Here is a 26744-nt window from a genome sequence, read left to right on the forward strand (position 1 = left end):
GTCCATCCTATCAAATTGTCCTGGTGATATGCAACCCAAATGAACCATGCTACTCTCGGGGCAAGTATACACCAATTATAGTTATGGGCTTAGACACCTAATCCAACATAAACCACATAAGCCATGCATACAAACATATACGAATGTCGTGGGCTCCTCCCAGGGTCTTACTCCATGATGTCATGAGATCCCCCACATGGTCATACACCAAAGTGCCATGGGCTCCTCCATGGTCTTTAGCTGGAAAGCCATGGGCTCCCCCACATGGTCTTACATCCAAGTGCCATTGGCTCCCTCATGGTCTTTACCTAAAAAGCCATGGGCTCCCCCACATGGTCTTACATCCAAGCACATGGGCTCCCCCATGGTCTTCCCTACAAGTATCACATATATAACTAACATACCACTTAGCATATACCCAACTAGCATACCACATGTCACTACATTAACTACTGTACCACATATCACAAATTGGGTACACGCCAAAACCCTGCAGGCAGTGGGACTAGTGATAACGAGATTTGAAGGTGGCCGCAGCCATTCGAGTAGAGATTCCCGAGATGTTTGGGTCTATCAAGACCACCCTAATTGAGACATTTGATGAGTGATACGATGCTGTCACTGAGGCTGCTATTGCTACTGCCACTACAGCTGTCGCCGCTGCTAGGCCACAGGGAGGTGACTCGTTGTTGTTCTGGGAGTTCAGCAACACAAAGCCACTAGAGTTTGATGGGACACATGATCTGATTGCTGCGATGAGATGGACCTCTGATATTGAGGGGTGATTTTACACATGTTCATGCCCAGATCACTTGAGAGTTCGGTTTGCGCTGAACCAGCTTCGCTTGGGAGAGATTTGTCTAGTTGTTCTGAGACGAGTATGTCCCCTGGTGGAGGGAACAGTTGGCGCAAAAGTTTATATCTCTCAAGCAGAAGACAAAGTCAGTGACTGAGATTTCGAGGATGTTTCACAAGAGGGCAATGTTTTTCCCTGAGCATGTGTGCACTGAGCAGGCACGTGTGAGCCGATATTTGAGCATACTGAGGAGGGATATATAAGAGTTCATGGCGAACTCGTCGTACAGGACATTGGCCGAGTTGCAGGCCAATTCTAGGAGGAGGGAGATTGGGCTTGAGCTACAGTCCAGGGAGGAGGCGGAGGAGTCCTGGGGTAGGGACAGGAGACCAGCATAGTCGCAGCCGGCGACGAAGCGGGCTAAGCCCGCTGATAGCAGAGCTGGGGGCCAGAAGGGTCGCACTTGTGGAAAGTGCGGCAAGAGCCATGAACATTCGTGCTGTGTTGGGATTTGCTACAAATATGGCAAGGAGGGGCACATGGCGAAGGATTGCCCTAAAGGGTTCTCGGTTTTCTTCCATTGCAACCAGACCGGCCACCGGAAGGCCGAGTGCTCTCAGCTCGTGCAGGGGTCATCACATGGATCTGCATTTGCTTCTTTTCATGCTACTGAGAGTCGGCTAGTGAAGGCCAAGACATCAAAGGTTTGTGGGAGAGCCTTTCAGCTGACAACGGAGGAGGTCCGCGCAGCACCTGGCGTTGTGGTCGGTATGTATTCTTGTTATTATTCTTTTGAAATATTTTGTGCTTATATAGTTTTGTGTATAGGTACTTTTCTTGTGATTTATATACCTGCCTTGGTGTTATATGACTCGAGTGCGAATCGATCTTTTGTGTCCGTAGCTTTTAGTCATCACATCAGTATTCGACGTGAGGCGTTGAGTCGACCTCTGAGGGTTTCTATAGCCGATGAGCATACAGTTTTTGCTACTGATGTGATCCGTGAGTATACTTTGGAGATTTTTGGTGTTAAGTTTCTGATAGACCTGGTGCCGATTGCTATGGGTGATGTCTGTGTCATAGTGGGCATGGACTGGTTGAGCCGATTTGGAGCGGTGATAGACTGTGAGCACCAGTTAGTAACTATACGAGATCCTAATGGGGGGGGGGGGGTACTTACGGTGTACGACGAGGGTACTAGATCTGGATCAGCTTTCTGCTCTGCTGCCCGAGTGAGACAAATTTTACAACTTGGTTGGATGGGTTTTCTACCATACGTGATGGATATGCAGGTTGCTGATGGGAGACCGAGTTCTATCTCTGAGGTTCCGATAGTATGTGAGTTTGCAGATGTTTTCCCTGAGGAGTTGCCGGGTGTGCCTCCCGAGAGGCAGGTGGAGTTTCGGATTGATTTGATTCTGGGTGCGGCACCTATTGCCAAGGCACCCTATCACCTTGCGCCACCAGAGATGCAGGAGTTATCCTCTCAGCTCCAGGAGCTGCTAGGGAAAGGGTTCATTAGACCGAGTAGCTCACCGTGGGGAGCTCTGATTCTTTTTGTCAAGAAAAATGATGGTTCGCACCGGATGTGCATTGATTACCATGAGTTTAACAAGTTGACAGTTAAAAACCGTTACCCACTCCCGAGGATCGACGATTTGTTCGATCAGTTGCAGGGGGGATCTTGGTTTTCCAAGATTGATCTGAGGTCTGGATATCATCAGATTAGAGTTTGCGAGGAGGATATTCCAAAGACGGCTTTTAGGAATCGTTATGGGCACTACGAGTCTGTGGTGATGCTCTTCAGGCTCACAAACGCATAGGCGGCGTTCATGGACCTCATGAACCGGTATGCAGGCCCATGTTGGATCGATCGGTGATCGTGTTCACCGACAATATTCTTGTGTACTCGAGGACTAGGGAACAACACAAGGAGCATCTTAGAGAGGTTTTGGGAGTTTTGAGATCGGAGAGGCTTTTTGCCAAATTCTCCAAGTGTGATTTCTGGTTACGAGAGGTTCAGTTCCTAGGGAATATCGTTAATCAGAACATGATACTGGTCGAACCGGCCAAGATTGAGGCAGTTATGCGATGGGAGGTGCCGAGATCCCCATCCAAGATCAGGAGTTTTCTGGGATTGGCCGGCTATTATCGGAGGTTTATCAGAGATTTCTCCAAGATTGATGTCCCCCTCACCAGGTTGACCCGGAAGGGTGTTACTTTTACTTGGGGTCCCGAGCAGCAGAACTCATTTGAGACTCTTCTCCAAAGATTGTATGAAGCCCCAATGTTAGCCCTTCCCGAGGGAGTGGAAGACTTTGTGGTTTTCTATGATGCATCTATATCCGGGTTGGGTGTGGTGCTGATGTAGAGAGGGCACGTGATAGCATACGCATCGAGGCATTTGAAGCCTCATGAGATGAGATATCCCACCCACAATTTGGAGCTGGGGGCGGTGGTGTTCGCCCTCAAGATCTGGCGCCACTATTTGTACGGAGTCCGGTGTACCATATACACAGACCATAAGAGTCTAAAGTACTTGATAGATCAGCCCAACGTGAACATGCGTCAGAGGAGATGGCTGGGTGTAATGAAGGACTATGACTGCGAGATCTTATATCACCCAGGCAAGGCTAATGTGGTAGCTGACGCCTTAAGCCGCAGAGCCGAGAGCGCTCCAATCCAGGATGTATGTATGATGATGACGGTGATGAATCCGGTCTTAGATACCATCCGAGAGGCTCAGGTGGAGGCTGTGAAACCAGAGAACCGCAAGAGAGAGCGTATGAGTGGGCAGGTTTCCGAGTTTGTGACGGACAGTCGTGGGATTATGACTTTCCAAGGGAGGATTTGGGTGCCCTTTCCGGGCGGAGCTCGACATATACTGATGGAGGAGGCGCATAGATTGAGATTATCGATCCATTCCAGGGCTACTAAGATGTATTGGACCTGAAGAGAGATTACGGGTGGCCCTGTATGAAGCAGGATGTTGCTTGGATAGTTGAGAGGTGCTTGACCTGCCGCCGGGTCAAGGCGAAGCACCAGCGCCCACATGGTCCATTGCAGCCTCTGGAGATTCCCCAGTGGAAGTGGGAACAAATCTCTATGGACTTTATCATCAAATTGTCGAGGACTGACCGTGGAGTTGACGCAATTTGGGTGATTGCGGATCGACTGACGAAGAGTGCTCACTTCCTTGCTATTAGTGAGAGCTCTTCTGCAGAGAGATTGGCCGAGATTTATGTGATAGGGGTGGTATCTCGGCATGGGGTGCCGATCTCGATAGTGTTAGATCGAGACATGTGTTTTACTTCCAGATTCTAGAAGAAATATCACGAGGAGTTGGGCACGCGCCTGCATTTTAGTACTGCGTACCACCTGCAGACGGACGGGCAGAGCGAACGGACGATTCAAACGCTTGAGGACATGCTACGTGCCTGTGTCATGGACTTCGGAGGAAGTTGGGACACATATTTACGCTTAGCTGAGTTTTCCTACAAGAATAGCCACCATTCGAGTATTGGTATGCCTCCCTTTGAGCTTTTATATAGGAGGAGGTGTCAGACTCCTATTTGTTGGGGGGGGGGGGGGGGGGAGGTGGGGCAAAGAGTGATGGGTGGCATTGAGATAGTGCTAAAGACGAATAAGTAGATACAACAGGTTAGACAGAGATTACTGACGGACCAGAGTCGCTAGAAAAAGTTATGCGGACAGGCGACGATCTGAGCTAGATTTCTAGGTCGGAGATTTCGTCCTCTTGAAGGTATCCCCATGGAAAAGGGTGATCCGATTCAGGAAGCGGGGCAAGCTGGGGCCCTGATACATCAGTCCTTTTAGAGTAACCGCCAGGGTAGGCAGAGTAGCCTACCGGTTGGAGTTACGTGTAGAGTTGAGTCAGATTCATAACACCTTCCACATGTCCCAGTTGAGGAAGTGTGTAGCCGACGAGACGTCAGTGGTACCATTAGAGGGCATTCGGGTGGATGCGAGTCTAAATTATATTGAGAGACTGATTTCGATTTTGGGGCTGAAGGTGAAGGTTCTGAAGAACAAGGAAGTGCCCCTGGTTCAGGTCCAGTGGCAGCATCGGAAGGGGTCCGAGTCGACTTGGGAGTCGGAGTCGGAGATGCGAGAGCAACATCCAGAGTTATTTGCGGAGCATGACTTCGAGGGCGAAGTCTGGTTCTAGTAGGGGAGAATTGTAGCATCCCAAGTCCAGGTATACCTTGTAAACCTTGATCTATTGATCATTTATCCATTTTGGCCCTTTGTAGAGAAAAGGTGGTAAATGAGTACGCGGGGCGTACTAAAGTGTATGCTCAACGTACTCATATGTGTTCATTCGACGCGGAGGCCACCTAGTATGCTGGGCGTACCGGAGGGTACGCTGGGCGTACTAGGACCAAAGTGGAAACCCTAATTTGGGGTGTGACCCTATATAAAGGATATGATGGCCTCATTCCTGGCCACCATTCCCAAACCAAACCCTCCTAACCCTAAATCTTCGTTCTTATAGCTTGTGAGTGCATTGAGAGCTTGTGAGAAGAATCTTGTGTTCTTGAAGTGGAGAAGAAGCTTTGGAGAAGAAGGAGGGAAAGTCCATGCTTTTGGATCTGAGCTTAGCTGTGTGGAAAGCTTCACTTAGAGGTATAAAGCTTCATGCTTTCTCATTCTTTTGGTTTGTGCATCTATATGGAGTATTTTAGGGTTTTGTCCCAAAACATGGAGACTTTATGAGATAATAAGCTCTAGATACCTTGATCTATCCCCTTTTAGTGTATTTTGTGGAGTAGAGTCATAAAAATCCAATCTTGGACGTTAGGAGTAAGCCATGCATGCGATATGAGCTTCATGAGGAAAGAGGATGGATGTTTTGAGTGTTTGTAACCTAATCAGCCATGCAAAGGCCTAAAGTCATTGACTTTATGGATTAAGAGATATTAGAGAGTCCAGATCTGTGATATGAGTCAATGTCTTAACATATTAAGACCAAAAATGTGAGGAGAGTGAAAATGGGACGTACGCTGGGCGTAATCCTAACACGCGCAACGTAGGGGTCGAGCTTCCCCGATGTCTGCATGGCAGTCGAGTACGCCCATCGTAGAGAGTTGGTACGTACAACGTACTCCCTGCCATTGAATTTTGGTTGAATTTTAGGGTTTGGTCAATTTGTGGACTAAAAGGCCATATAGGGGTAAAATGGACTTTTACCCTTATGTGAGTTTGTAGAAGGTTTAGTTTAGCTTTAGTGAGACCCTTATTAATTAGGGATTATTATCGTTGTGTTAGGCGGAGGCTAGACCGGTGATTTGAGTTTGAGATTTTCCGAGTTCTACGAGGTGAGTCTTCTCACTATACTTACCTTGAATGGTATTCTATGTGTGACCGGAGGGTCTTATGTGCATATACTGTGTATTGATATATCTTGCTAGTTGTTTGTGATTTATATGTTGTGTAGTATATTGAGTTGCCGAGTTAAGGGACCGAAGGGTCCAACTGAGTTGTAGGACCAGAGGGTCCCACTGAGACACATTGACCAGAGGGTCTTATCTGAGTATAGCCATGAGAGGCTAATGAGATATGTGTGGTATTTTGGGGAACTCACTAAGCTTTATGATTACCGTATTATGTGTTATGTGTTTCAGGTACTTCTCAGGATCACGGGAAGGCGCCGGCTTGATTGTACACACGTCAGAGATTTGAGTCATATTTGAGAAGATCTTGTATTTGTTATATATTGAGTTTTTGGGATATGTGTTGGATGATTTGATACTATAACACTTTTTGAGATGTTTGAATTGAGAAGATGTATTTTAAAATTTGAAAAAAAATGGTTTGAAAATTTACATTGTTACATGGTCTTATGTCCAACTGCCTTGGGAACCCCCCGGGGTCTTCCATGCAAGTATCACAACGACAACTAGCATACCAAATACCACACAATCAACTAGCATATTGCATATATAACTGTTTTCCATGGGAACCCCCGCATGGTCTTCATATAATACATAATTTATCGATACCACATTTGCAACAATCATCACAACTAGATACATGCGCCGACCTTGGTGCCTTAGACCCATTGGTATGGTGAGAAGACTCACCTCTCGAATGCTGAACTAATAAGCTGAAGTCTGATATATCCCACATGTTGCTCCTTCTCAACTGCCCATAATCATCAGGTGATTAACTTGACACAATCCCATAAACACCCTCAGGTCAACCCTAGTCAAGGTCAAGGACCAGGTCAACAGTCCATGTTGACCTCAACTCGTCGAGTACAACTAGCCACTCGTTGAGTTCCTGGCATAACTCGTCAACTCGCCAAGTCATTGGAGTGACTCGTTGAGTTCCTTAATGTTTGCGGCCGCAAACTCTCAACCGCAAACTCCTGACCACAAACTCATCCAGTCGAAAACCAGTTGGCCGACTCATCGAGTTGATTATAGGACTCAGCGAGTTCCTTTGCAGTGGAAACCAAAGCTCCAAATCACAGATCCAACCACTTATGGTGTAGTTACCACATAAAGTTGCAAACTTTACGTGTTATGCAAAGCATCCAAGGCTAGAAACACTTAATAAAAGCTTGACAAGGGACTTAGAGCATGAAGGGGGGACAATACTTGATAAAGTTGGCAACTTTAAGTTCCCAAAGGCCCTAAGATATCCAGATCGAAATCCATATGCTCATAACAAGCTCAAATCCAAGGATGAACCCAAACCATGCTAATAATGGCCATAAACTTCCACAGAAGGAAATCTAAGCAATGAAAAGCCAAGGTTTCGACTTTATACCTCAAAGTAGCTGCAACACTGGAGGAAATCCTGGATCTACTATCTTCCATCTAATACAACCTCTTCAAGCTTCAAGTTCCTTCCAAAAGAGCACCAAGAATCACTCTCCAAGCTCACACACACTTAAATAGAGGGAGGGCACGAACTAAGGTTTCTCTGGACAAAGGGGGAAATAGGGGAGGCTGCAAATGAGACATAAGTCCTTTAAATAGGGTACCAATCCCTAAAATTTAGGGTTTCCTCTACAGCGCCTACTCGTTGAGTCGGGGCCTTCTGACTTGTTGAGTAGGGTCGAAATCCCGCGATCCTTTAAATAACTCTGCTCGCTGAGTTGGGGCTTCCAACTCGCCAAGTCCTGGCACCAAAACCCTAAAAACTTGCATCCATTAAGCACTTATGTGATGAACCTGCCTCTTTGTTCGGTACAACCACGTAGACAATGATACTTGGCACGGCCGTTTGATTTGATGCTTCCATTCTTATACCGCTACCACGAAATCCCTGCGTTTTGATACTGAAACTCAACCTAAACCAATTGAAGATGTTAGCAATTTTTTCAAGTCACTATCACACGAAATTAGATACAAAAGACAATTTGGGAAATGAAGAACCCTAGGAACAGGAGGAGCAGAGAGATGCATACCCTGATAGGGGATTGGAAGAGAGAGAAAGTGATGTGTGGAGATTGTGGAGACCCAAAAGGGGACCATAGCATACTAAGATGAGAGACCCGCAAGTGAATCTTACTTGAAATACGAGGGAGGAAGGTGAAGGAGACGATTACTTTTATTGGAGACGAAGGTGAAGGAGTGAATCTTGCTATGGAATTCCTGATTTCTTGCTATGGAATTCGAAACTGATTGCCGATAATTTGGTATATCAATTCAAATATCAATGCATAACTATTAAAGCTGAAGCAGGTGGGCATTTGGGGAAATTCACTTTGGTATTTTGAGCAGGAAAAATCGATTGGGGAGGGCTTACAGAATGCAACGTGGCAAAAATCTACTTATTTATTATATTAGGGGACACACACACACACACACACACATATATATATATATATATATATATATATATATAAAGGTTCACATATATACATATACATATTCACATATATATTTGTGTACATAAATACATACACAACATATATATGGGGTTGTAAACGAATTGAATAAACACGAACAAGGGTTTGTTCATGTTTTCTTAAGTTAATCGAACAAACGAACGAATATGAACGGTTAAACGAACGATTTTTATTCTTCATGTTCGTTATTTTAACAAATTACCTTGTTCATGTTTGTTTCTTTAAGTTCGTGAACATGCTAAACGAATATAAACGAACGGAGATAAACAAACACAACTGAACATATATGAAAATAAACAACATACAACATAGTAATGTAATAAAAAAATAATTGAATGTTTATGAAAATAAACAAACTTAAATGAAAGAACATAAACAAAAGCTAACGAGCACAAATGAATGAACGAGACCATCGTTCGTTTGTTTAACTAAACAAACGAGAATATGTGTTCATGTTCGTTCATTTAATAAAAGAACACAAAGAAACTTCATGCCGAACGATTTGTTGAAAGTTCAGTTTGTTTATAGATCTATATGTATATGTATGTGTTTATAATAAACATAATTATAACAATATTAATAAACATAATGATAATAATAATAATAATAATAATAATAATAATAATAATAATAATAATAACAATAATAATAATAATAAATAGGAAAAGTGACACAAATGCCCTATGAAGTTTTAGGGTTGGTCGATTCAAACCTTAAAGTTATTTCGTTGCTTTATAGTTGCTTTATAGGGGAACAAAATCATTATAGTAACCTATCTTTTTAGTCACATTCATCTATTTTAGTAGGTTTCAATGCCACGTCTACAAGATTTGTCCCATCAGCCATGACATGTCACTAATTAACTGTTAAAATTAACAAGTCCTATTTTTGCAAAAGAAAAAGAAAAACCAATGTTGAAATTATCAAAGAGAATTAAAAACTTCCCAAACAAGAATTACGTTGGTTTCCATTTCAGACATTTTTGGACTAACCTCTTTTTTTTGGAAACAAGAACATATATCATCTTCTCTAATTCTCTCTTCTGGGCAAACACTCCGACTATCGTCGTCGTCATCGACAAACAAATCTCGTTAGATCAATCCTTCTAATTTGTGTTTCTTGTATCATGTTTCGATTTTGTTGATGTTCATTTTAGGTGGTTTGATTTTCTTGATGTTCATTTTAGGCATTAGTTTTCATCAAAAAAGTATACATTTTGTTTGATTTTGTTGAAATTTATTTTAGGCTCCTGATTTTGTGTTCATATTTTCTTCCAGATCTCAATTTTGGGTTTCTGATTTTTGTGTTCAAATCTTTAATTTCACCTCTCAGTGTCTTGTTAAACTTAGGAGATGTTGGTTATGTAAAATTTGATTTTCAAATCTTCTTTTAGATTTTAATATCAGGTTTTAGATCTTCTTACAATCTTAAATTTGGGTTTCCGTTATATATAGTATGTGTAGAAGTTGTCTTTCATATTATTTTCCAGATCTTAATTTTGGATTTTTTTTTAATTTTTGTTATGCATCTGACTAAATCTTTTTGTTGAAGAACCCGGTGTTCTTAATCTTATATTGTTCTTGTATTCTTCATGTTCATCATGTTATTTTTACATTTTTTTTAAAGATTCAAATACTTATGTGTTTTTATTCGGCTTTAAAGATTTGTGGTTATTATTTGAAGCTTTAAAGATTTGGCCTTCTAAGCTTTTCTTTTCGTTTTGGTTTGTTCACAATGGTGGCAGGGGAAGGTTATGGGTGGTGGACGATGATGGTGGTATGGGAAAGGTGATGAGTGGTGAACATCTGAACGATAAAGGTAGTGATGGTCTAACCTTCTTCTTATCATTATTTAGAACAAAAGAATAAATGAATCCTTAAAGATTTTGGACCAAAGTGCTACCTGGCACACCACATATTCATGATGTGACACTGAAACCTGCTAAAATAGGCCCCGATTACTAAAAAGACAAGTTGCATCCGATCTTATGCCTCTATAAAGATACAAAATAACTTTAGGGTCTGAATCGACCAACCCTATATAAACATTGTTAGGTATTCATGTCGTTTCCAATATTATATAATAATAATTAATTAATTAAAATCTTATATATATATATATATATATATATATATATATATATATATATAGAGAGAGAGAGAGAGAGAGAGAGAAATAAATATACAATTACAAATAAACTAACAATTATATATATATATATATATATATATATATATATATATATATATATATAGAGAGAGAGAGAGAGAGAGAGAGAAATAAATATACAATTACAAATAAACTAACAATTATAAATACAATAATAATAATAGAAATACAACTAAAAATCTATTCTAATAAATGAAAGTTTTTTTTGCCACATGTCATATTCTCATTCAATTTATCAAATGTCATTTTGTGGTTATTTTGAATTGATTTTTTTTCCATATGTCATTTTATGAGTTTTTCTATTTTATTAAATTCAACATAATATTTTATAGTAATAGTTATAATAAATATAATAATAAATGAATATCAATTTCATTAATAAACTTACATTTTAATTTCAAATTTCCCAAATTAAAGTTCATTAGTTTCTGTGTTTATTTATTTAAATTATTTGTTTAAATTTGAAAGATAAAAAAACTTTCAATTATAATAGTTTATTATTTTTCTTATTTTTTTATAAATTCAAAGTTTTTAAATATTTTGACATTTATATTTAACTTTTTTTAATTAATTCATGTAATACATTGGTCTCACAACTAATATTATAAATAATCTAGAGAATACATGGGGGGAAATGAAAACGTTTACTAAGGATTTCCTACAAAATTTTTAAAGATCTATTCTTTTCCCAATTTCATAAGTATTATGTAGCAAATTATCTATAGAATAACTACAATAATTTAAAAAATCTTGTTTTTTTTTTTAAATAGAAGTATTTTATAGAAAATTATCTACAAAATAACTATAGATCACCAAAATATATGAGGTTTTTCAAACTTATGTATTCGGTAACAAATTACTTAAGGGATACCCAAGGAAAAGTTTTCTTGGCTATTTTGTGGGAAATCCATTATTAGGGCAATGTTTTTTAGGCTGCGATTTGTCACTATTCGGTATGTATTTTTCTAGGAAAAAATTTCCTATAACTACCCAATTTTCTAATAGCGCTTAGTGAAATCAAAATAGCACTCTCCACCAAAACCCCCTCTCTATATAATGGAAAAGGTCGTATTTTGAACATGCCCATTTACAATTATTAATTAACGATCTTTAGTATTTTTGTATATACAACTAATTAATCTTTTGAACAAACAAAAACGAATAATATAATTGTTAAGTTGTATAAAATAAAATAGGTAAATATGTTTTATTTTAAGATGTGGATACATTTATTTCATGTTTTAATCACAAAACCGAAAGTTATGAAAAATCTTCAACTGTTTCCTTGATTCATGGTCAAAAGAACTGCAACGAAATCCAATTCTGTTTAAACCAAAGGAAATTTTGTTTAAGAAAATTATAAATAATAACATCCTCCCTAACCCTTCTTCTTGGTTCAAGACAGACAAACATGGCTGAGCACCACCCTTCCCCTCCTAACATCATCACGGAGCTGCCACACGACGTAATCTTCTACAACATATTACCACGGCTGCCGATAAAATACGCAACAAGTTTAAGATGTGTTTCAAAACAATGGAACTCCTTCCTAAACACCCGTCTTTTTACCAACATGCACCTCGACCACCATCAAAACCACCACAAACTTCTCTTATTCTCCGATACAAAACCATGCACGCACTTCCGCAGTGTCCACTGTGAAGCACTTGAGGATGGTTTCTCCGACAGCCGCTCTTTGCCATTTGTAGCCAGTAGTTCTAAAAACATAACGATTTTAGGATCTTGTAATGGACTGGTTTGCGTAGGCGTAACCAAGGAGGGGAGAGAAGATGAGTATTACTCTTTTATGATGTTATGGAATCCTTTAACAGGTGAATATAAGAGAATGTGTGGTGATTATTCAGACGCGAAGTGTTACAAGGTCACCGGAAGTGCGTCGGAGTTGTACTACAAAGCATCTGCTGATGACTACATGGTTTTACGTGTAACCGAGGATGGAGATGCTTACATATATTCGTTGAAAGCTGATTCATGGAGAAAGCTGTATTGCATGGGGGATTTAACACGTAAAAGAACCAAACTTGTTTGGGGTGCGAGTATTCTACACAATGGAAACATCTATTTCATAGATGAGGGTGTCAGAAGAATTAGAAGTCGATTATCGTTTTCAGTTATAAAGTTCTACACAAAGAAGGAAAAGTTCACAGTGATGGAAACTCCTCGTTTTGGAGATGTAACGACTGACTTTTTGAACTCCATGGTTCTTGAAAAAGAAGGAAAGCTTCACTTGTGTGTGACCTATAAACGAAATTCTACAGATCAGTTGGGTGGAAAGTTATGGAGGATGGATGGAGATGTATTTCGGAGGAGGAAGGTGGTGAGGTATCGGATACCAGGGAAGTTTTATTACTTGAAACCGCTGCATTTGATGAAGAATGGGAATTGGGTCACAGTTTGTCGATCAGGATGCCATGTGAACGAACTCGATCCGGGTAGGGATTTTGAAAAGAGTTCGTATGCAACAACAAAAAAGGATTATAAAATTGATTTCCGAAAAAAAGGGATATACATCGAGACTTTGGTGTCGCCCAATCGAAAGATGAAGTAACACAGTTACACAGCCCTACTTTGGTGTTCTTGGTTTTTGTTGATTTCATTTAATTTCTTATTTGATGTTATCGTGACTTTGCATTGGTTTTTTTTTTTAGATTTCTTTGATTGATGACAATTTCGTCTTCTGTTCATCACTCTAGGAAACTTACTAGATATTTGGTCTGCAACACACATGGGTAAACTGATGTATATAGAGTCTTTCAATGGATGATATGCGTATGCCTACACATATATAATTAAACAAGTAGATGCCTGATGATGAATATTTGGATACGATATTATAGTAGTTGTATATGGCTAATTCTCAACAAATCAACTTCTTCACACTAAGTCGATCTCTTTATCCCCAATTTCTCTGTGTGTCGATTTTGCAAACCTAATTCCAATTACAGGTAATTACTTGATTTTGATTTTGATTTTCAAGGGTCTATGATTATTGGTCAATTTATTATGTTGATTATTGATTGATTTATATAAAATAAGAATTGTCACATTTTTTTTAACCTGAAAATATAAAAAGAATTTTGATCATATCTTAAGGAATGTAATATGCTATTTAATTGTTTGGAATTCCAAGTATTAGTACTGGGAAGCAAATTTGGATTTGGTTTTTTCTTTATTATTTTGTAAAATTTTAGCCTAACTTTGAACAAGCATAAATATCTCATACGATCTCGGATCGAATTGATATTTTTACGAGATTGTTGCCTTCTATCTTGGCTTCATTTAAGGATCTAAATACAACTTAATTGGTTAAGAATTCACCGACTTACATAGCTTTACACATGTGTTGTTAGAGTTTTTTTTTTATTTATTTTTATTTTTTATTTTATTATTTTATTTTATTTTATTATTTTATTTTTTGTAATATTTTAGTCCCACTTTGAACAACCATAAATTCTTTATATGATCTCGGAACAAGCTGATTTGTTTCCCTGATTTTAGTTCTATGTCTTGGCTTCATTTAGGATCAAAAAAACAGCTTAATTGGTTAAGGATTCTCTGACTTACATAACTTTCAACATGGGTTGTTATAGTTGATTTATTTATTTATTTATTTATTTTTTTTGTAAAATTTTAGCTCCACTTTGAACAACCAAAAATTCCTCATATAATCTAGGGTATTGTGCAACCATGCAAAGTTGAAATCTCATTTCATGAAGCTAAGATGCTAGAATTGGACATTGGGATATTTTTAGCCATGCAAAGGCTTAAAACCTTCGATTTTATGGGTTAGGACTTTAATATTATGATATCTTGTGTATTGGATAATAATTTCTGAAGTGACTAAATCATTTGGACAAAGAGTTGGGATTAGGCCAGTATGCAGGGCATACTCCTGTGTACGCTAAGCGTATTGGCTGCGAACCCATTTATGCATCAATCGTGTACGAAGGGTGTACGAGCATGGTACGTCGAGCATACGCTAGTCTGGGCCGAAGGAATTATGGGTTTGGGTTTTTGGGCTATGTTTTGTATAGGCTTGGCCCCTTAACTCCCATGGATAATTTTTGTATTTTAGGCTTTTCTAGATTGGGCTATTTGGGCTTTGGGTGCCATTTAGGAATTGGGCCTTTAGAGAGCAAATGGGTTGGGCCAAGTAGGGAAAAGGGTAAATTGGTCCTTTACCTTGGATGTTAGACAAGTGAACTAGACTATTCATTTTGGATTAAGTCCCAATTATTAATTGGGTATTATTGATGATGTTAGTGCGGGGATTTTCCAGACCAACAGACCGAGATTTTGTTTGAGGGATTTAGTAGTTTGAGGTGAGTTTCCTCACCTCTTTTAGCGGCTCGAAGGCACCAATGTCGGCCCATGGTTTTTTATGTTTAGGATGCTAGTTATCTGCGTGACTCTTGCATGTGATGTGTGTTTATATGTTTACCGGGAAGGGCCCAAAGCCGGGCGGGACACGATGACTATCCCGTATGCTATTTATCTTTGTGATTATTGCATGTGTTTATATGGTTATATGTTTATCTTTTCATATGTATACCGGATGGAGTTAGATGTCAGGCGGGGCCTGATGACTGACAGATGTGTTTACCGAGCGGTGCTCGATGTTGGACGGGGCACATTACATGTTTGATATGTACGATATGTGGTATTTTGTGGAACTCACTAAGCTTTGTGCTTACGGTTTTTAGTTTATATTTCAAGTACTTCTGGTTCGAAGGGGAAGAACCCGCGATGATTGCAGTGCACTCACCACATAGTTCCATATTTTTATATTACTCTGATGTACTTGGATGTTATTCATACACTTTGATTCACCATGGTTTCTATGATGTTTGGATAATGGTTTTATTAATTTAAAAATCAAAATTTCTAGTCTTAATTATTGGGACGTTACAAGTTGGTATCAAAGCCTTAGTTTGAGGGATTCGGACATACTCTTGGGTGTGTCTAAACTCAAACTGAGGGTTTGGTAGAATTTTTCAATATAATTTTTTTATAAAAAGGGTTTTCTGTTAAAAGAAAAACGGTGTGGTGCATGCAGTTGACCAAGCTCCAGTAATTTTTCCCAAAATACTCATACATGTTTATGTTATGCTTTGAATTGTGAATCTTTGAATCACATGCTAGATTAGGGTTAAGGATCTGCTCAGGATTGCATGATATAATGGTAGGAGAGATGCCTTTATATGCCAGTTGTATGAGCTTGTAGACTTGCATGATAGTACTGATCAGTCAGTGATAGAATGACATGTTAGGGTTATGCTTGTTCCGATTACTCAATGCTCGATTGGTGCTTGCTTTGTGCTTTTTTGGAGCTCCCATTAGCTTAAACTAACTAGTAAGCAAATATACTAAGTTACATATTGTTGAGACTAAATAGTTTTAGAAGGTTAGGTTTTAACTCTATTGCACATCTATTGTTTAAGTCAAACCATTGTAGTGTGAGACATTTCATTCGAAGAATTATCTAGTGTCGGTGGTATGTAATTGTATTAGTGAGCTAGTTAGAGGAGGTTAAGTTGTGTTTCTTCTACAGCTGATGGCGGAGAGTAGTGTGGTGTTTGCCCTGGTAAAGCCTAGGAAGAGATTTAGTGTGGGGAGCCTTGTCTTTTTGAGGATTATATGTATGGATAGGAAGTAACTTGGATGATTCAAGGCGATCCTTGAGGAAAGTACGGATAGATGTGGAATGTATTATGGGCCCATACTACTTGAAGCAGATGATCCGTACTCGAGTCAAGGAGAGCCACGATGAAACTAGGGAGCTAGTAGAGTGTGAGACTCCTCGATATTATTTATGCGTGTTCTGATGGTTTGTATGGTCTATTTTCAGTATGGTGACTCTTCGAGGCAGACTGGTTAGTGGTTCTGGTCCTGGTGAGGGTTTAAGCTCTTTTGCGACTTTGAGTCAGTATGGTATATTTTTCTGGGGGCCTGAGAAGCAGGAAAATTTTGAGACTTTGAGACAGAGATCATGTGAGGTGTTGATTCTGACCCTGCCTGAGGTTGTTGAGGATTTTCACTACAAAATAAATGACATTTAGTAGCACATAAAAAGTCCCACTAAAAACCCAAAAAGTGCCACTAAAGACCCCCCTGGCAATCAGCGGCACAAAAAAAAGTGTCACTAAAAGAGCTGCCACTAAAGACCTTTAGTGACACTTTTTGATTGTGTCGCTGCAGACTAATTTGGTTTTAGTGGCACTTTTTGATTATACCACTAAAGAACTTGTAGGTTTTAGTGTTACTATTTTTATGCCACTATTTAACTACAAAAATAATTAATCTTTTTCATGCTTTTAGTGACATTTTTTAACATAAAAAGTTATATTAATAAATTAAATCCATTTTTTAATTTTAAATGAAATATAAAACAATAATATTTAAGATAATAAATGTAAAACACAACATCTTTACTTTAATTCAAACTTTTCCTATAACAATATTCTCAATAACTAAAACACAAATGTCTTGAAAAAATAATAAGTCTAAATCGTACTAGTACTCAAAACATAATGTTCCTAACTTCAAGATCATCAACATTCCAAAAATCAAACGGATTGAGAGATTTTGTAGCAACTCCATGTGATTGTGCTCCATCCTGAACCAAACAAATATAAAAAAAATTAATAATAATAATAATTATAACTGATATTTGTAGGTTGTGCATGCTTATTGGAATCAAAGAAGCTAAAAGAAAAAAAAATAAGAAAATGAGAATTAGGCTTATTAAAATCATTATATTAGCCAAAACATGTAAAAATCTAACATAAAAGAAACATGTTGGTCCTTAGTTAGACTTTTAATAGATGTATCACTCACAGATCAGATCATAGTCTTCTCCATATTTTATATTACCATGTTCTAAAAAGTCTTGAAACAAATATATAATGGATCATAAAATGAAATAGGCTATGAAAACAAGATTTCATTGGCTCCTCTTTTGTTTTAACATAACTCTTTCCTCTTCCATTTATTCATAATACAATACCTAATACATCATGAAAGTATACAAGAGAAATATAGGTTATGATAGATTCAGAAACAACTCAACTGTTCCAAACATATACACAAACAAATATAAGAATCAACATAGACCCTAGAACACGTATCATATCACTACTTAGAACAAAACCCACATACATAAAAATTAAATCAATCTTTAAAGATAATCACATGACGTTTTTTTTACATAAATCTAAGATGTTGTTTGTTTTTTCTGAGGCAAAATGTCTGCAGTCTACGGACCACATCTGTAGACCTCTGCAGTAGAAGAGGTGGACCAAATGTCTGCAGTCTGAAAAAATAAGACTGTTTGTTTTATTAACATCTGCGGGCTACTAAAATAAACTGAAATCTAAATAAACTGATTTTTTTAAACTTGAAAGTGATTTTTTAATATTTTTATGACTTGGTTATAAATAATTAACGAATCTATATCAACTTTTATGTATTATTGTATAAAAAATAAAAATAAAAATGGTATGAATTAATGTATATATTTGATAAAAACCAACTTTGGTTGCAAAGTTATAACTAAACATTATAATTAGTAATCAAAGAATTTGATACATAAATAGATGGAAATAAACTTCAATTTTTTTAATTAAATCCATTAAAAACGTATCATACATATTTTCTCAATAAATTGACGCTACTGTATTAAATAATGTTTTACAAAATTTGGCAAAAAATATAAGAATATATTACGATTTTTTTTCATATTTATATAAAAAACTTCAACGATTATTATTGTAATAAAATTTTATTTATAAATTTGTCAAAAATATCATGTTTGTATCGTCGAGCGTTTTTTTTTTTTTTTTAAGTTTTGTAATTTTTTTTCAAATTGTTTATTATTAATAAAGTTGGAAAAAATATAAATTAAAAAAAACTAAAAAAAATAAAGATATATATGTTTTATTAGGCTAGAAGATCTCTGAAGATGTTAGAAGACTATGGTTCACATCTGCGCCAAGAAGAGGGCGCGCACACATTTTTAGCTCTGCGGTCTTCAAAAAACCAAACTGTCTGCGAAGGCTAATGTCTGCGCGTGGTCTGCGCGTCGTAGACAGAAGAGGTCACGCAGATCTGAAGACAAAAAACAAACACCACCTAAGTGATTTAAGGTAATCAAAGTGATGTAGGGATATGAGAAACAAACCTGTGAGTATTTGTTCAAAAATTAAGGACAACAACAACAAGAACCGCATCGATCTTGGAAGTGAGATCTTAGTCATCTTTCTATCTCTCTTGTCCATCCTCTTTGTTTTCCTCCTCATTCGTTCCTTCCTTTCTCTATATAGCTTTCCTGAACAAAACGAAAAAGAAAGTGTTTTTAGATTGTGATAAGACCTTGTTTGAGAGGGTCAATCTCCACAGAAAAAAAAACCTAGAGAAGGAGACAGTTTTTGGGACAATTTTCAACGTATTCATTCTCCAAAACCTTAGAAACATTAAATACTAAAATAAAAATGGCACATGGCTGCCAAAAATCAAGGAACTAAACTATTGTGCTGAGACTTATTCCTAACGGAAAACAACTAGTTGGTCCTAAAAATATGCATGACCAATTCATGCACACGTGAATTAAGTTGTTGGGGATTTTCTTCTGCTTGTTCAACAAGTACCCGTTAGTCATTAAAGCGGATGGGCCTTCGTATCATCCTCTTGGGTCGTCCATGGGTCGTACCCGTATCAATTCCCCCCTTGTTGACAGGGACCTTGTCCGCAAGGTCTGAAACAGTAGTGAGATCTATAGAGTCCTTGTCTTCCCAAGTAGCTTCTGTAATGTCCCGGTCCTTCCATTTAACAAGAACTTGATCAGTAGATTTCCCTCCTGAGCGCATGGTTCGGTGATCCAAGATAGCTTCTGGTTGTATGACTGGCATGTCCTCAACAAAAGTTGTGGGTAATGGTAAGGAGGATGGTTGCGAGGTGCCATGGCAAGGGCGTAACAGGGAAATATGAAAGACTGGATGGACTTTTGATCCTGGTGGAAGTTCTAGTCGATATGCTACTTTTCCAACACATTCCAGCACCTTGAAGGGACCAAAATAGCGTTTGCACAACTTGTTGGATTCCCGTTTTTTGACTGAGATTTGGCGGTAGACGCATAACTTGAGATGCACCAGGTCACCGGTTTGGAATTCCTTGTCTCGACGGTGTTTATTAGCTTGATCTGTCATTCTTTGTCTGGTTTGTTGCAATGTATCCTTGAGCTGTGAGATTAGTTGTTGGTGCATGGTCAAGGTAGAGTCGATTGATTCCACTTTTGAACTACCCATTGTATAATGAGGGAATGCTGGAGGTGGTCTTCCATAAAGAGCTTGGAAAGGTGTCATTTGGATTGCACTATGGTAGCTGGTATTATACCAGTACTCAGCTAGATAAATGTACTTACTCCAATGGACGGGTTCATCACTTGCAAAGCAACGGAGGTACGTTTCTAAACAGCGGTTGACGACTTCCGTTTGACCGTCGGTTTTTGGATGGTAGGCACTGGAATGCAGGAGTTTTGTCCCTACTTTGTTAAAGATCTCTTTCCAAAATTGACTGAGAAAGATCGGGTCACGGTCCGACAAGATTGTTTTTGGAATTCCATGCAAGCGGTAGATTTGTTGTAAGAATAGTCTCGCTAATGATGCAGCAGTCGAGTGGGAGGGAAGGGTGATAAAATGGGAGAATTTTGTGAGATGATCAACTATGACCCATATTGAGGTTTTTCCATTTGATGGGGGTAAGTGTGTAATAAAATCCATTGATATCTCCTCCCATACTTGATTGGGAATTGGTAATGCTTGCAAGAGCCCATAGGGTTGTTGGGTGGAATACTTGGTTTGTTGACACGTGATGCACTCTTTAATGAATTTTGTGACCTCCTTTTTTAGATGGGGCCAAAAGAAAGATGCATTTATCCGATGGATGGTGGCTGTGATACCTGAGTGACCCCCCATAGTGGAAGAGTGAAATTCTTCTAGAAGCTTGAGTCGGAGAGATGGAATGAGGGGAATAAATAATCTATCTTTGTAAAAGATGAGACCATTGTGGAGCTGATATCCAGGTAATTTACCTGGGTTTGATGAAACTCTTTGGTGCCAGTCACGTCCTTCCGGTGTTTTGGTTTAGTAATCCTGTAGTTCTTGTACCCAAGGAAAAGTAGGGAACGATATGGTCATTAGTATGGCTTCTGTTTTACGACTAAGAGCATCTGCAACACGATTTTCCTTGCCCGGATTGTAGAAGACTTCGAAATCATACCCTAAGAGCTTAGCGGCCCATTTGTGTTGATCCGGTGTTTGTATCACTTGAGTAAGTAGATGCTTTAAACTGCGCTGATCTGTGAATACCCTAAAACGGTGGCCCAACAAGTATTGACGCCATTATTTTATGGCTTCGATAATGGCGTAGAGCTCTCTTACGTAGGTGGAGGCGGCTTGCATACGTGGACACAACTTCTTGCTGAAAAAAGCAATGGGTTTCTCTACTTGGGATAATACAACTCCAATGCCGGTGTCGGAGGCGTCTGTGGTGACGTCAAAAACAACTTCAAAGTTTGGTAGTGCAAGGATTGGAAGTGTGAGCATGGCATTTTTGAGGTTCTCGAATCCGGTGGTGGCTTGAGGTGTCCATTGAAGGGTTGGGTGGCGAAGGAGATCTGTGTGGGGCAGCCAGTTGGGCATAGTTACGTACAAAGCGGCGATAGTAGCCCGTCAAGCCCAAAAACCCTCGTAAGCCTGTCATCGATGTGGGTTTGGGCCAGTCACTTATTGCTTTGAGTTTTTCTGGATCTGTGGCCATGCCTTTTTTGTGATATCACATGCCCTAGGTATTGTACCTCATGAACTGCAAAGATACATTTTGATAACTTGGGAAAATACTGATGTTTGGATAGTGTTTCAAAGACCATGCGTAGGTGCTCATAATGTTGTTCACGAGAACTGCTGTAGATTAAAATATCATCGAAGAAAACGAGAACAAACTGGCGTAACACGTCTCTGAAGATGTCGTTCATGGCAGCCTGGAAGGAGGAGGGTGCGTTAGATAAGCCAAACGGCATGACTCTAAACTCATAATGTCCATCGACGGTACGGAAAGTTGTTTTATGAGTGTCATCATTGTGAACCCGTATTTGGTGGTAACCTGCACGTAAGTCAAGCTTCGAAAAGATGAAAGCATTGTGGAGTTCGTCTAGGAGTTCATTGACTGTCGGGATAGGAAAACGATCACGTATAGTGATGGCGTTTAGGGCTCTGTAATCGACACAAAACCTCCATGTACCGTCTTTTTTCTTGACCAATAGGACCGGTGATGAGAATAGGCTAGTGCTCGGGTGAATCAGTCCCTCTTGTAACATATTGGTTATGAGTTCCGTCATAATTTTCTTTTGGAAATGAGGGTAACGGTAGGGTCGTACATTGACGGGTGCAGCATTGGGAAGAAGGGGTATATGGTGATCATGTGGACGATTTGGTGGTAAGTGGGAAGGTTGTTCGAAAATATGATGGAATTCACTCAATAATTGTTGAAGAATAGGATCGGTGATTGTTGGTTTTGACGTTTGGATGTTATCTGTGGGTTTTGGATCAAACAGTAACGCATGCATGGAGACGACAGAGTTTTTTGTATGAGATGGTGTAGGGTACTAGCTGTAGCTGGGCTAACTAGAGGTTCTCCTGTTAAGGTGATTTGTTCTTGCCCTTGTGTAAATGTAAGTTGGGGTATGGAGAAATCAGCTGTGATTGGTCCAAGGGAACTGAGCCATTGCACACCTAAAACGATGTCTGCTCCTTCAATAGGTAGGACAAAAAAGGGAATCGTGAATTGGGCTGTTTTGAGGTGGAGACAAACCTCAGGGCAATATCCATGGCAGTGAATATGTGAGCCGTTACCGATCATGACAGAGAAGGTGGGAATGGGTGTGGTGATAAGTTTAAGGAAATTGGCAATACGTGGTTGCACAATGTTATGGGTGCTGCCACAATCTACCAAAACTGTAACTGGATGACCATCAACATATCCCGTGATTCGAAGTGTTTTGGGGGACGCTGATCCGAGGAGTGCTGTCGGTGATAACGACAGGAACTGAGGAGTGATTTCTGTGTTGTACAGGTCCGTGACTGGTACTGTGTCGTCAGACTGGAACAACGGTTTTTCTGGTGATTCATGGGGTTGAGTTTGTATGTCATCATTATCGACGATAATCATGAACTGGGGTGGGTTGCATTTATGACCCGGATGATATTTTTCTGGGCAACGGAAACATAGACCTGCTGCTCTTCTTTGTTGCATGGCATCAGGGGATAAGCGAGTGAAAGGCAGCGTTTGGTTTGGTTTGGTCGGTGTTGGTGTTGGTAAGAGACCGGCGGTTGTGGGGGTGTTTGTGGTAGCAATTGTGGTTACCGGACGAGGTGATGTAGTAGCTGGTGTGAAGGTTCGAGGTGCGGGTGTGTAACGGTTTCGAAGACGTAAATCGTTGTTTTTATCTTCAATCAATTTGGCTAGGCCGATGGCTTCGGTAATGGTGTTGGGTCGGAGTATGGCAAGTTCTTGGCTAATGTCTGTTCTTAACCCTGATAGAAAACAATTCAACAGCGCATCCGGTGGCAAGCCGATGATACAATTACTAAGCCGCTCAAACTCAGTTTGGTAAGCTGTGACAGTCGTGGTCTGGTGAAGCTTAAATAAGGCTGCTTGATGGTTTTCATAGGTTGATGGGCCAAAACGGATGGTTAAGGCTGTTGTGAAAGCATCCCAGGTAGTAAGGAGGTTGTTATTGTAAAGATACTTGTACAAGCTAAGAGCATCCCCCGAGAGACAGAATGCAACCATAGTGAGGCGTTCTGTGGGCTGGATTTCGTAAAATGCAAAGTACTGATCAGCTTGAAATAACCAGTCGAGTGGGTTGGATCCATTAAAAGAGGGAAGAGTGAGTTTTGGTGGTCTTAGTTGCCTGTCGTTGGAATTGTGTTTGAATTCTGGTTTGGGAAAGGAGGATCAGGATGGTTTGTTTTCTGGCTTGATGAGGGTGGCAAGGAGAGTGTTTGTTTGTTCATATTGGGTTGTCAGCTGCTTCATGATGATATCAAGTTGTGACTGAGTGGTGGTTTGGTGGGCATGGGAGGAATTTACCAACTGTGAGATATTTTCAACCATGGATGCCATGGAAGCTTTAATGGATGGTGGTTTGTCGACTGCAAACATTGAAGAGGCGGACTCAGGTTTTGGAGGCATGGTTGAGGTGGATCAATGAAAGCACCAAATTGATAAGGCCTTGTTTGAGAGGGTCAATCTCCACAGAAAAAAAACAGAGAGAAGGAGACAGTTTTTGGGACAATTTTCAACGTATTCATTCTCCAAAACCTTAGAAACATTAAATACTAAAATAAAAATGGCACATGGCTGCCAAAAATCAAGGAACTAAACTATTGTGCTGAGACTTATTCCTAACGGAAAACAACTAGTGGGTCCTAAAAATATGAATGACCAACTCATGCACACGTGAATTAAGTTGCTGGGGATTTTCTTCTGCTTGTTCAACAAGTACCCGTTAGTCATTAAAACGGATGGGCCTTCGTATCATCCTCTTGGGTCGTCCATGGGTCGTATCCATATCAGATTGCTACAAAACTTTTAATTTCGAAAATGGAATGAATTAATCAATGAATAGAAAAAAAATACCATTTGGTGATTGCTTTTTCCCAAGAGAGATAAGCAATTTTTAAGTTCACATCTATTATTAAGCACATGCTGGTCCGATCTAGGGTTATATCCCCGTCGCCGGGAAACCTGCATTCGTTCGATGGTGGGGCTGCATCACCGTCGAGAAGCACGTGTGGGTCACCGTCGATACATTTGGATCTTCTACATCAGAATCACAAACATCTAAAATTATATAGAGAAATTAACAAAAATCTTACCTTCTATTCGCTAGCCAAAAGAAACTTAGCAAGAATTTTACCCTAAATGGGTCGTCGATATGCTCATAACTCCTGATTTTCCGGCAATGTATGAAGTTAGGGCTGGATATTGAGAAGAATTTTGAGATGGAAAGAATCCATATGTACAGTCATCGATTGAATGTTGTGGCCATCAAGATCGTCACTCCATTTACAACCGCCTCCCTTACAGCCGACTTTATAACATAATCGTGCTTCCCTTTCCCTCCACTATGTTCGTATCAATGAAAAGAGAGAAAGAGCGGTATGAATTTCTTTTAAGAAGGGAAAAGGGTGACTTTCATTCAGGATTGCTACCGTATCGTTTAGGAAGGAGAAAATGGAATGAGTTTAGGGATGGTGATATGTAGAATTGAGAAGAGAGATAGAAAGCAATTGATTAGGGCGCTTTTGATTTTCATGTGAGCGAGGGCTTTTTCCCTCTTTAAGATTTTGGGGATAAAAGCGGGGGTTTTTAAAAATTTCGACGTATCTCTCCTTTCATTTTTATGACTGAGCGCGTTTTTTTTCTTTCTTTAAGATGTGCCACTAAAACATAACAATAGTGGCACAAAATTAATATGCCACTGAAAAATTGTGCCACTAAACGTCATTTTATTTGTAGTGTTTTGGGTTGCCTTCACTATAGCAATTTGATAGGATGAATTATGGAGAAAGAGGTTAATTATGATTTATTAATATATTATAAGAATAATATATTAATTTAGAAATCATATTATTTAATTAGTATTGATCAGAAACTAATTTGGTGATTAAAAGAGACGACCTGAATTAAGGGGACTGGTATTGCAATTATATAATAGTTGCGAAAGTTGGGATTGTGGATCCATAAGAAGGGATGGATGAAATCTATGTGTAGCCCACATAGAATTCATCCATAAGGAGATTCTGGAAGGATCTAATGGGTTGCTTAAGACCTAAGCAGAGAATTAGAGTTCCAGTCAGAAACCCTAGTAGCTCAGCTATATAAGGAACCCCTAGGACTCCTAATTTTGGCCACTTCATCCTAAGAGGAACGCTAGCCGAATTTTAGAGACTTCCCACCTCTCTCATAATCCTCCATTGATACTTGGTGTTTGTGACTCACTAGAGGTGCAACATTTGAGGTACTAAGCTCTTGAAGGTCAAGATCTACAAGCTACAAGTAAAAGGTATTATTCTAACTTTGTTTTATGTTACAAATCTCGAAAATTGTATGCTAGTTAGGGTTTATGCTTTGGATGATTAGTATTGCATGTATAACTTGAGAAAAACCTAAATCCAACGCACTAGGGTTGCATGTACACCTTAGGATTGTCGTAGTGCTCTAAACCCATCAGTGGTATCAGAGCTTAGGGTGCTTTTTCTGTTATATGATACAATTGAAATGTTTTCAAAGCTGGAAAAAAGTTATAGCTTTTTGTTCTGTCTGATTCCACAACCTGGAATCGGGTCTGTTAGAAATTTTCGGGATTTTGGCTTTAATTAGATTTGGATAATTACCACAAACCATTTTTTTCTATCAAAATCCGATTTTACATTATGGTAATGGATATCCTAATCTAATTGGAAGATAATGGTCAAAATTTAAGATAATTACTAGATTATATGATAATTAATTATTTGTAAATTTTGAATTGTAATTATCTTGCCAAATAAATTTAGATTAGGTCAAATTGGTAAAAGATAAAATTTTATGATTATTTTATTTGTTTTTAAAATTTGATCTAAAAGATTTTGAAAAGTTTCAAAATTTGCCCTCAAGTTTTGAAATTTAAAATATGATTAAAAAGTTTTAATTTTGAAATATTAAATTCTAAACTCTAGTGTTTTAAAAAGTTTAAAATACAACTCTTATACTTATATAATATCAAAAGCTTAATACTTATATATATATATATATATATATATATATATATATATA

General features: G+C 38.9%; 1 protein-coding gene and 1 long non-coding RNA gene across 2 annotated transcripts; one reads left to right on the forward strand and one right to left on the reverse strand.

Annotated features, from left to right (window-relative positions):
• Positions 1 to 12258: 12258 nt before the first annotated feature.
• On the forward strand, positions 12259 to 13416 carry LOC145050113 (F-box/kelch-repeat protein At3g06240-like). The gene has a single exon (XM_078998416.1). It carries the CDS (start codon positions 12259 to 12261, stop codon positions 13414 to 13416), a length of 1158 nt encoding a protein of 385 aa, XP_078854542.1.
• Positions 13417 to 18006: 4590 nt separating this feature from the next.
• LOC145053513 (uncharacterized) lies at positions 18007 to 25270 on the reverse strand. Its single transcript, XR_013684499.1, has 4 exons — positions 24844 to 25270; positions 24564 to 24746; positions 19048 to 19194; positions 18007 to 18974 (listed from the first exon to the last, which is right to left on the reverse strand). It is a non-coding gene; the product is annotated as an uncharacterized LOC145053513 (long non-coding RNA).
• Positions 25271 to 26744: the final 1474 nt, after the last annotated feature.

Source organism: Lactuca serriola, chromosome 5, assembly GCF_051521515.1.
Source record: "Lactuca serriola cultivar US96UC23 chromosome 5, Lser_US96UC23_V15, whole genome shotgun sequence".
NCBI classification, from domain to species: domain Eukaryota; kingdom Viridiplantae; phylum Streptophyta; class Magnoliopsida; order Asterales; family Asteraceae; genus Lactuca; species Lactuca serriola.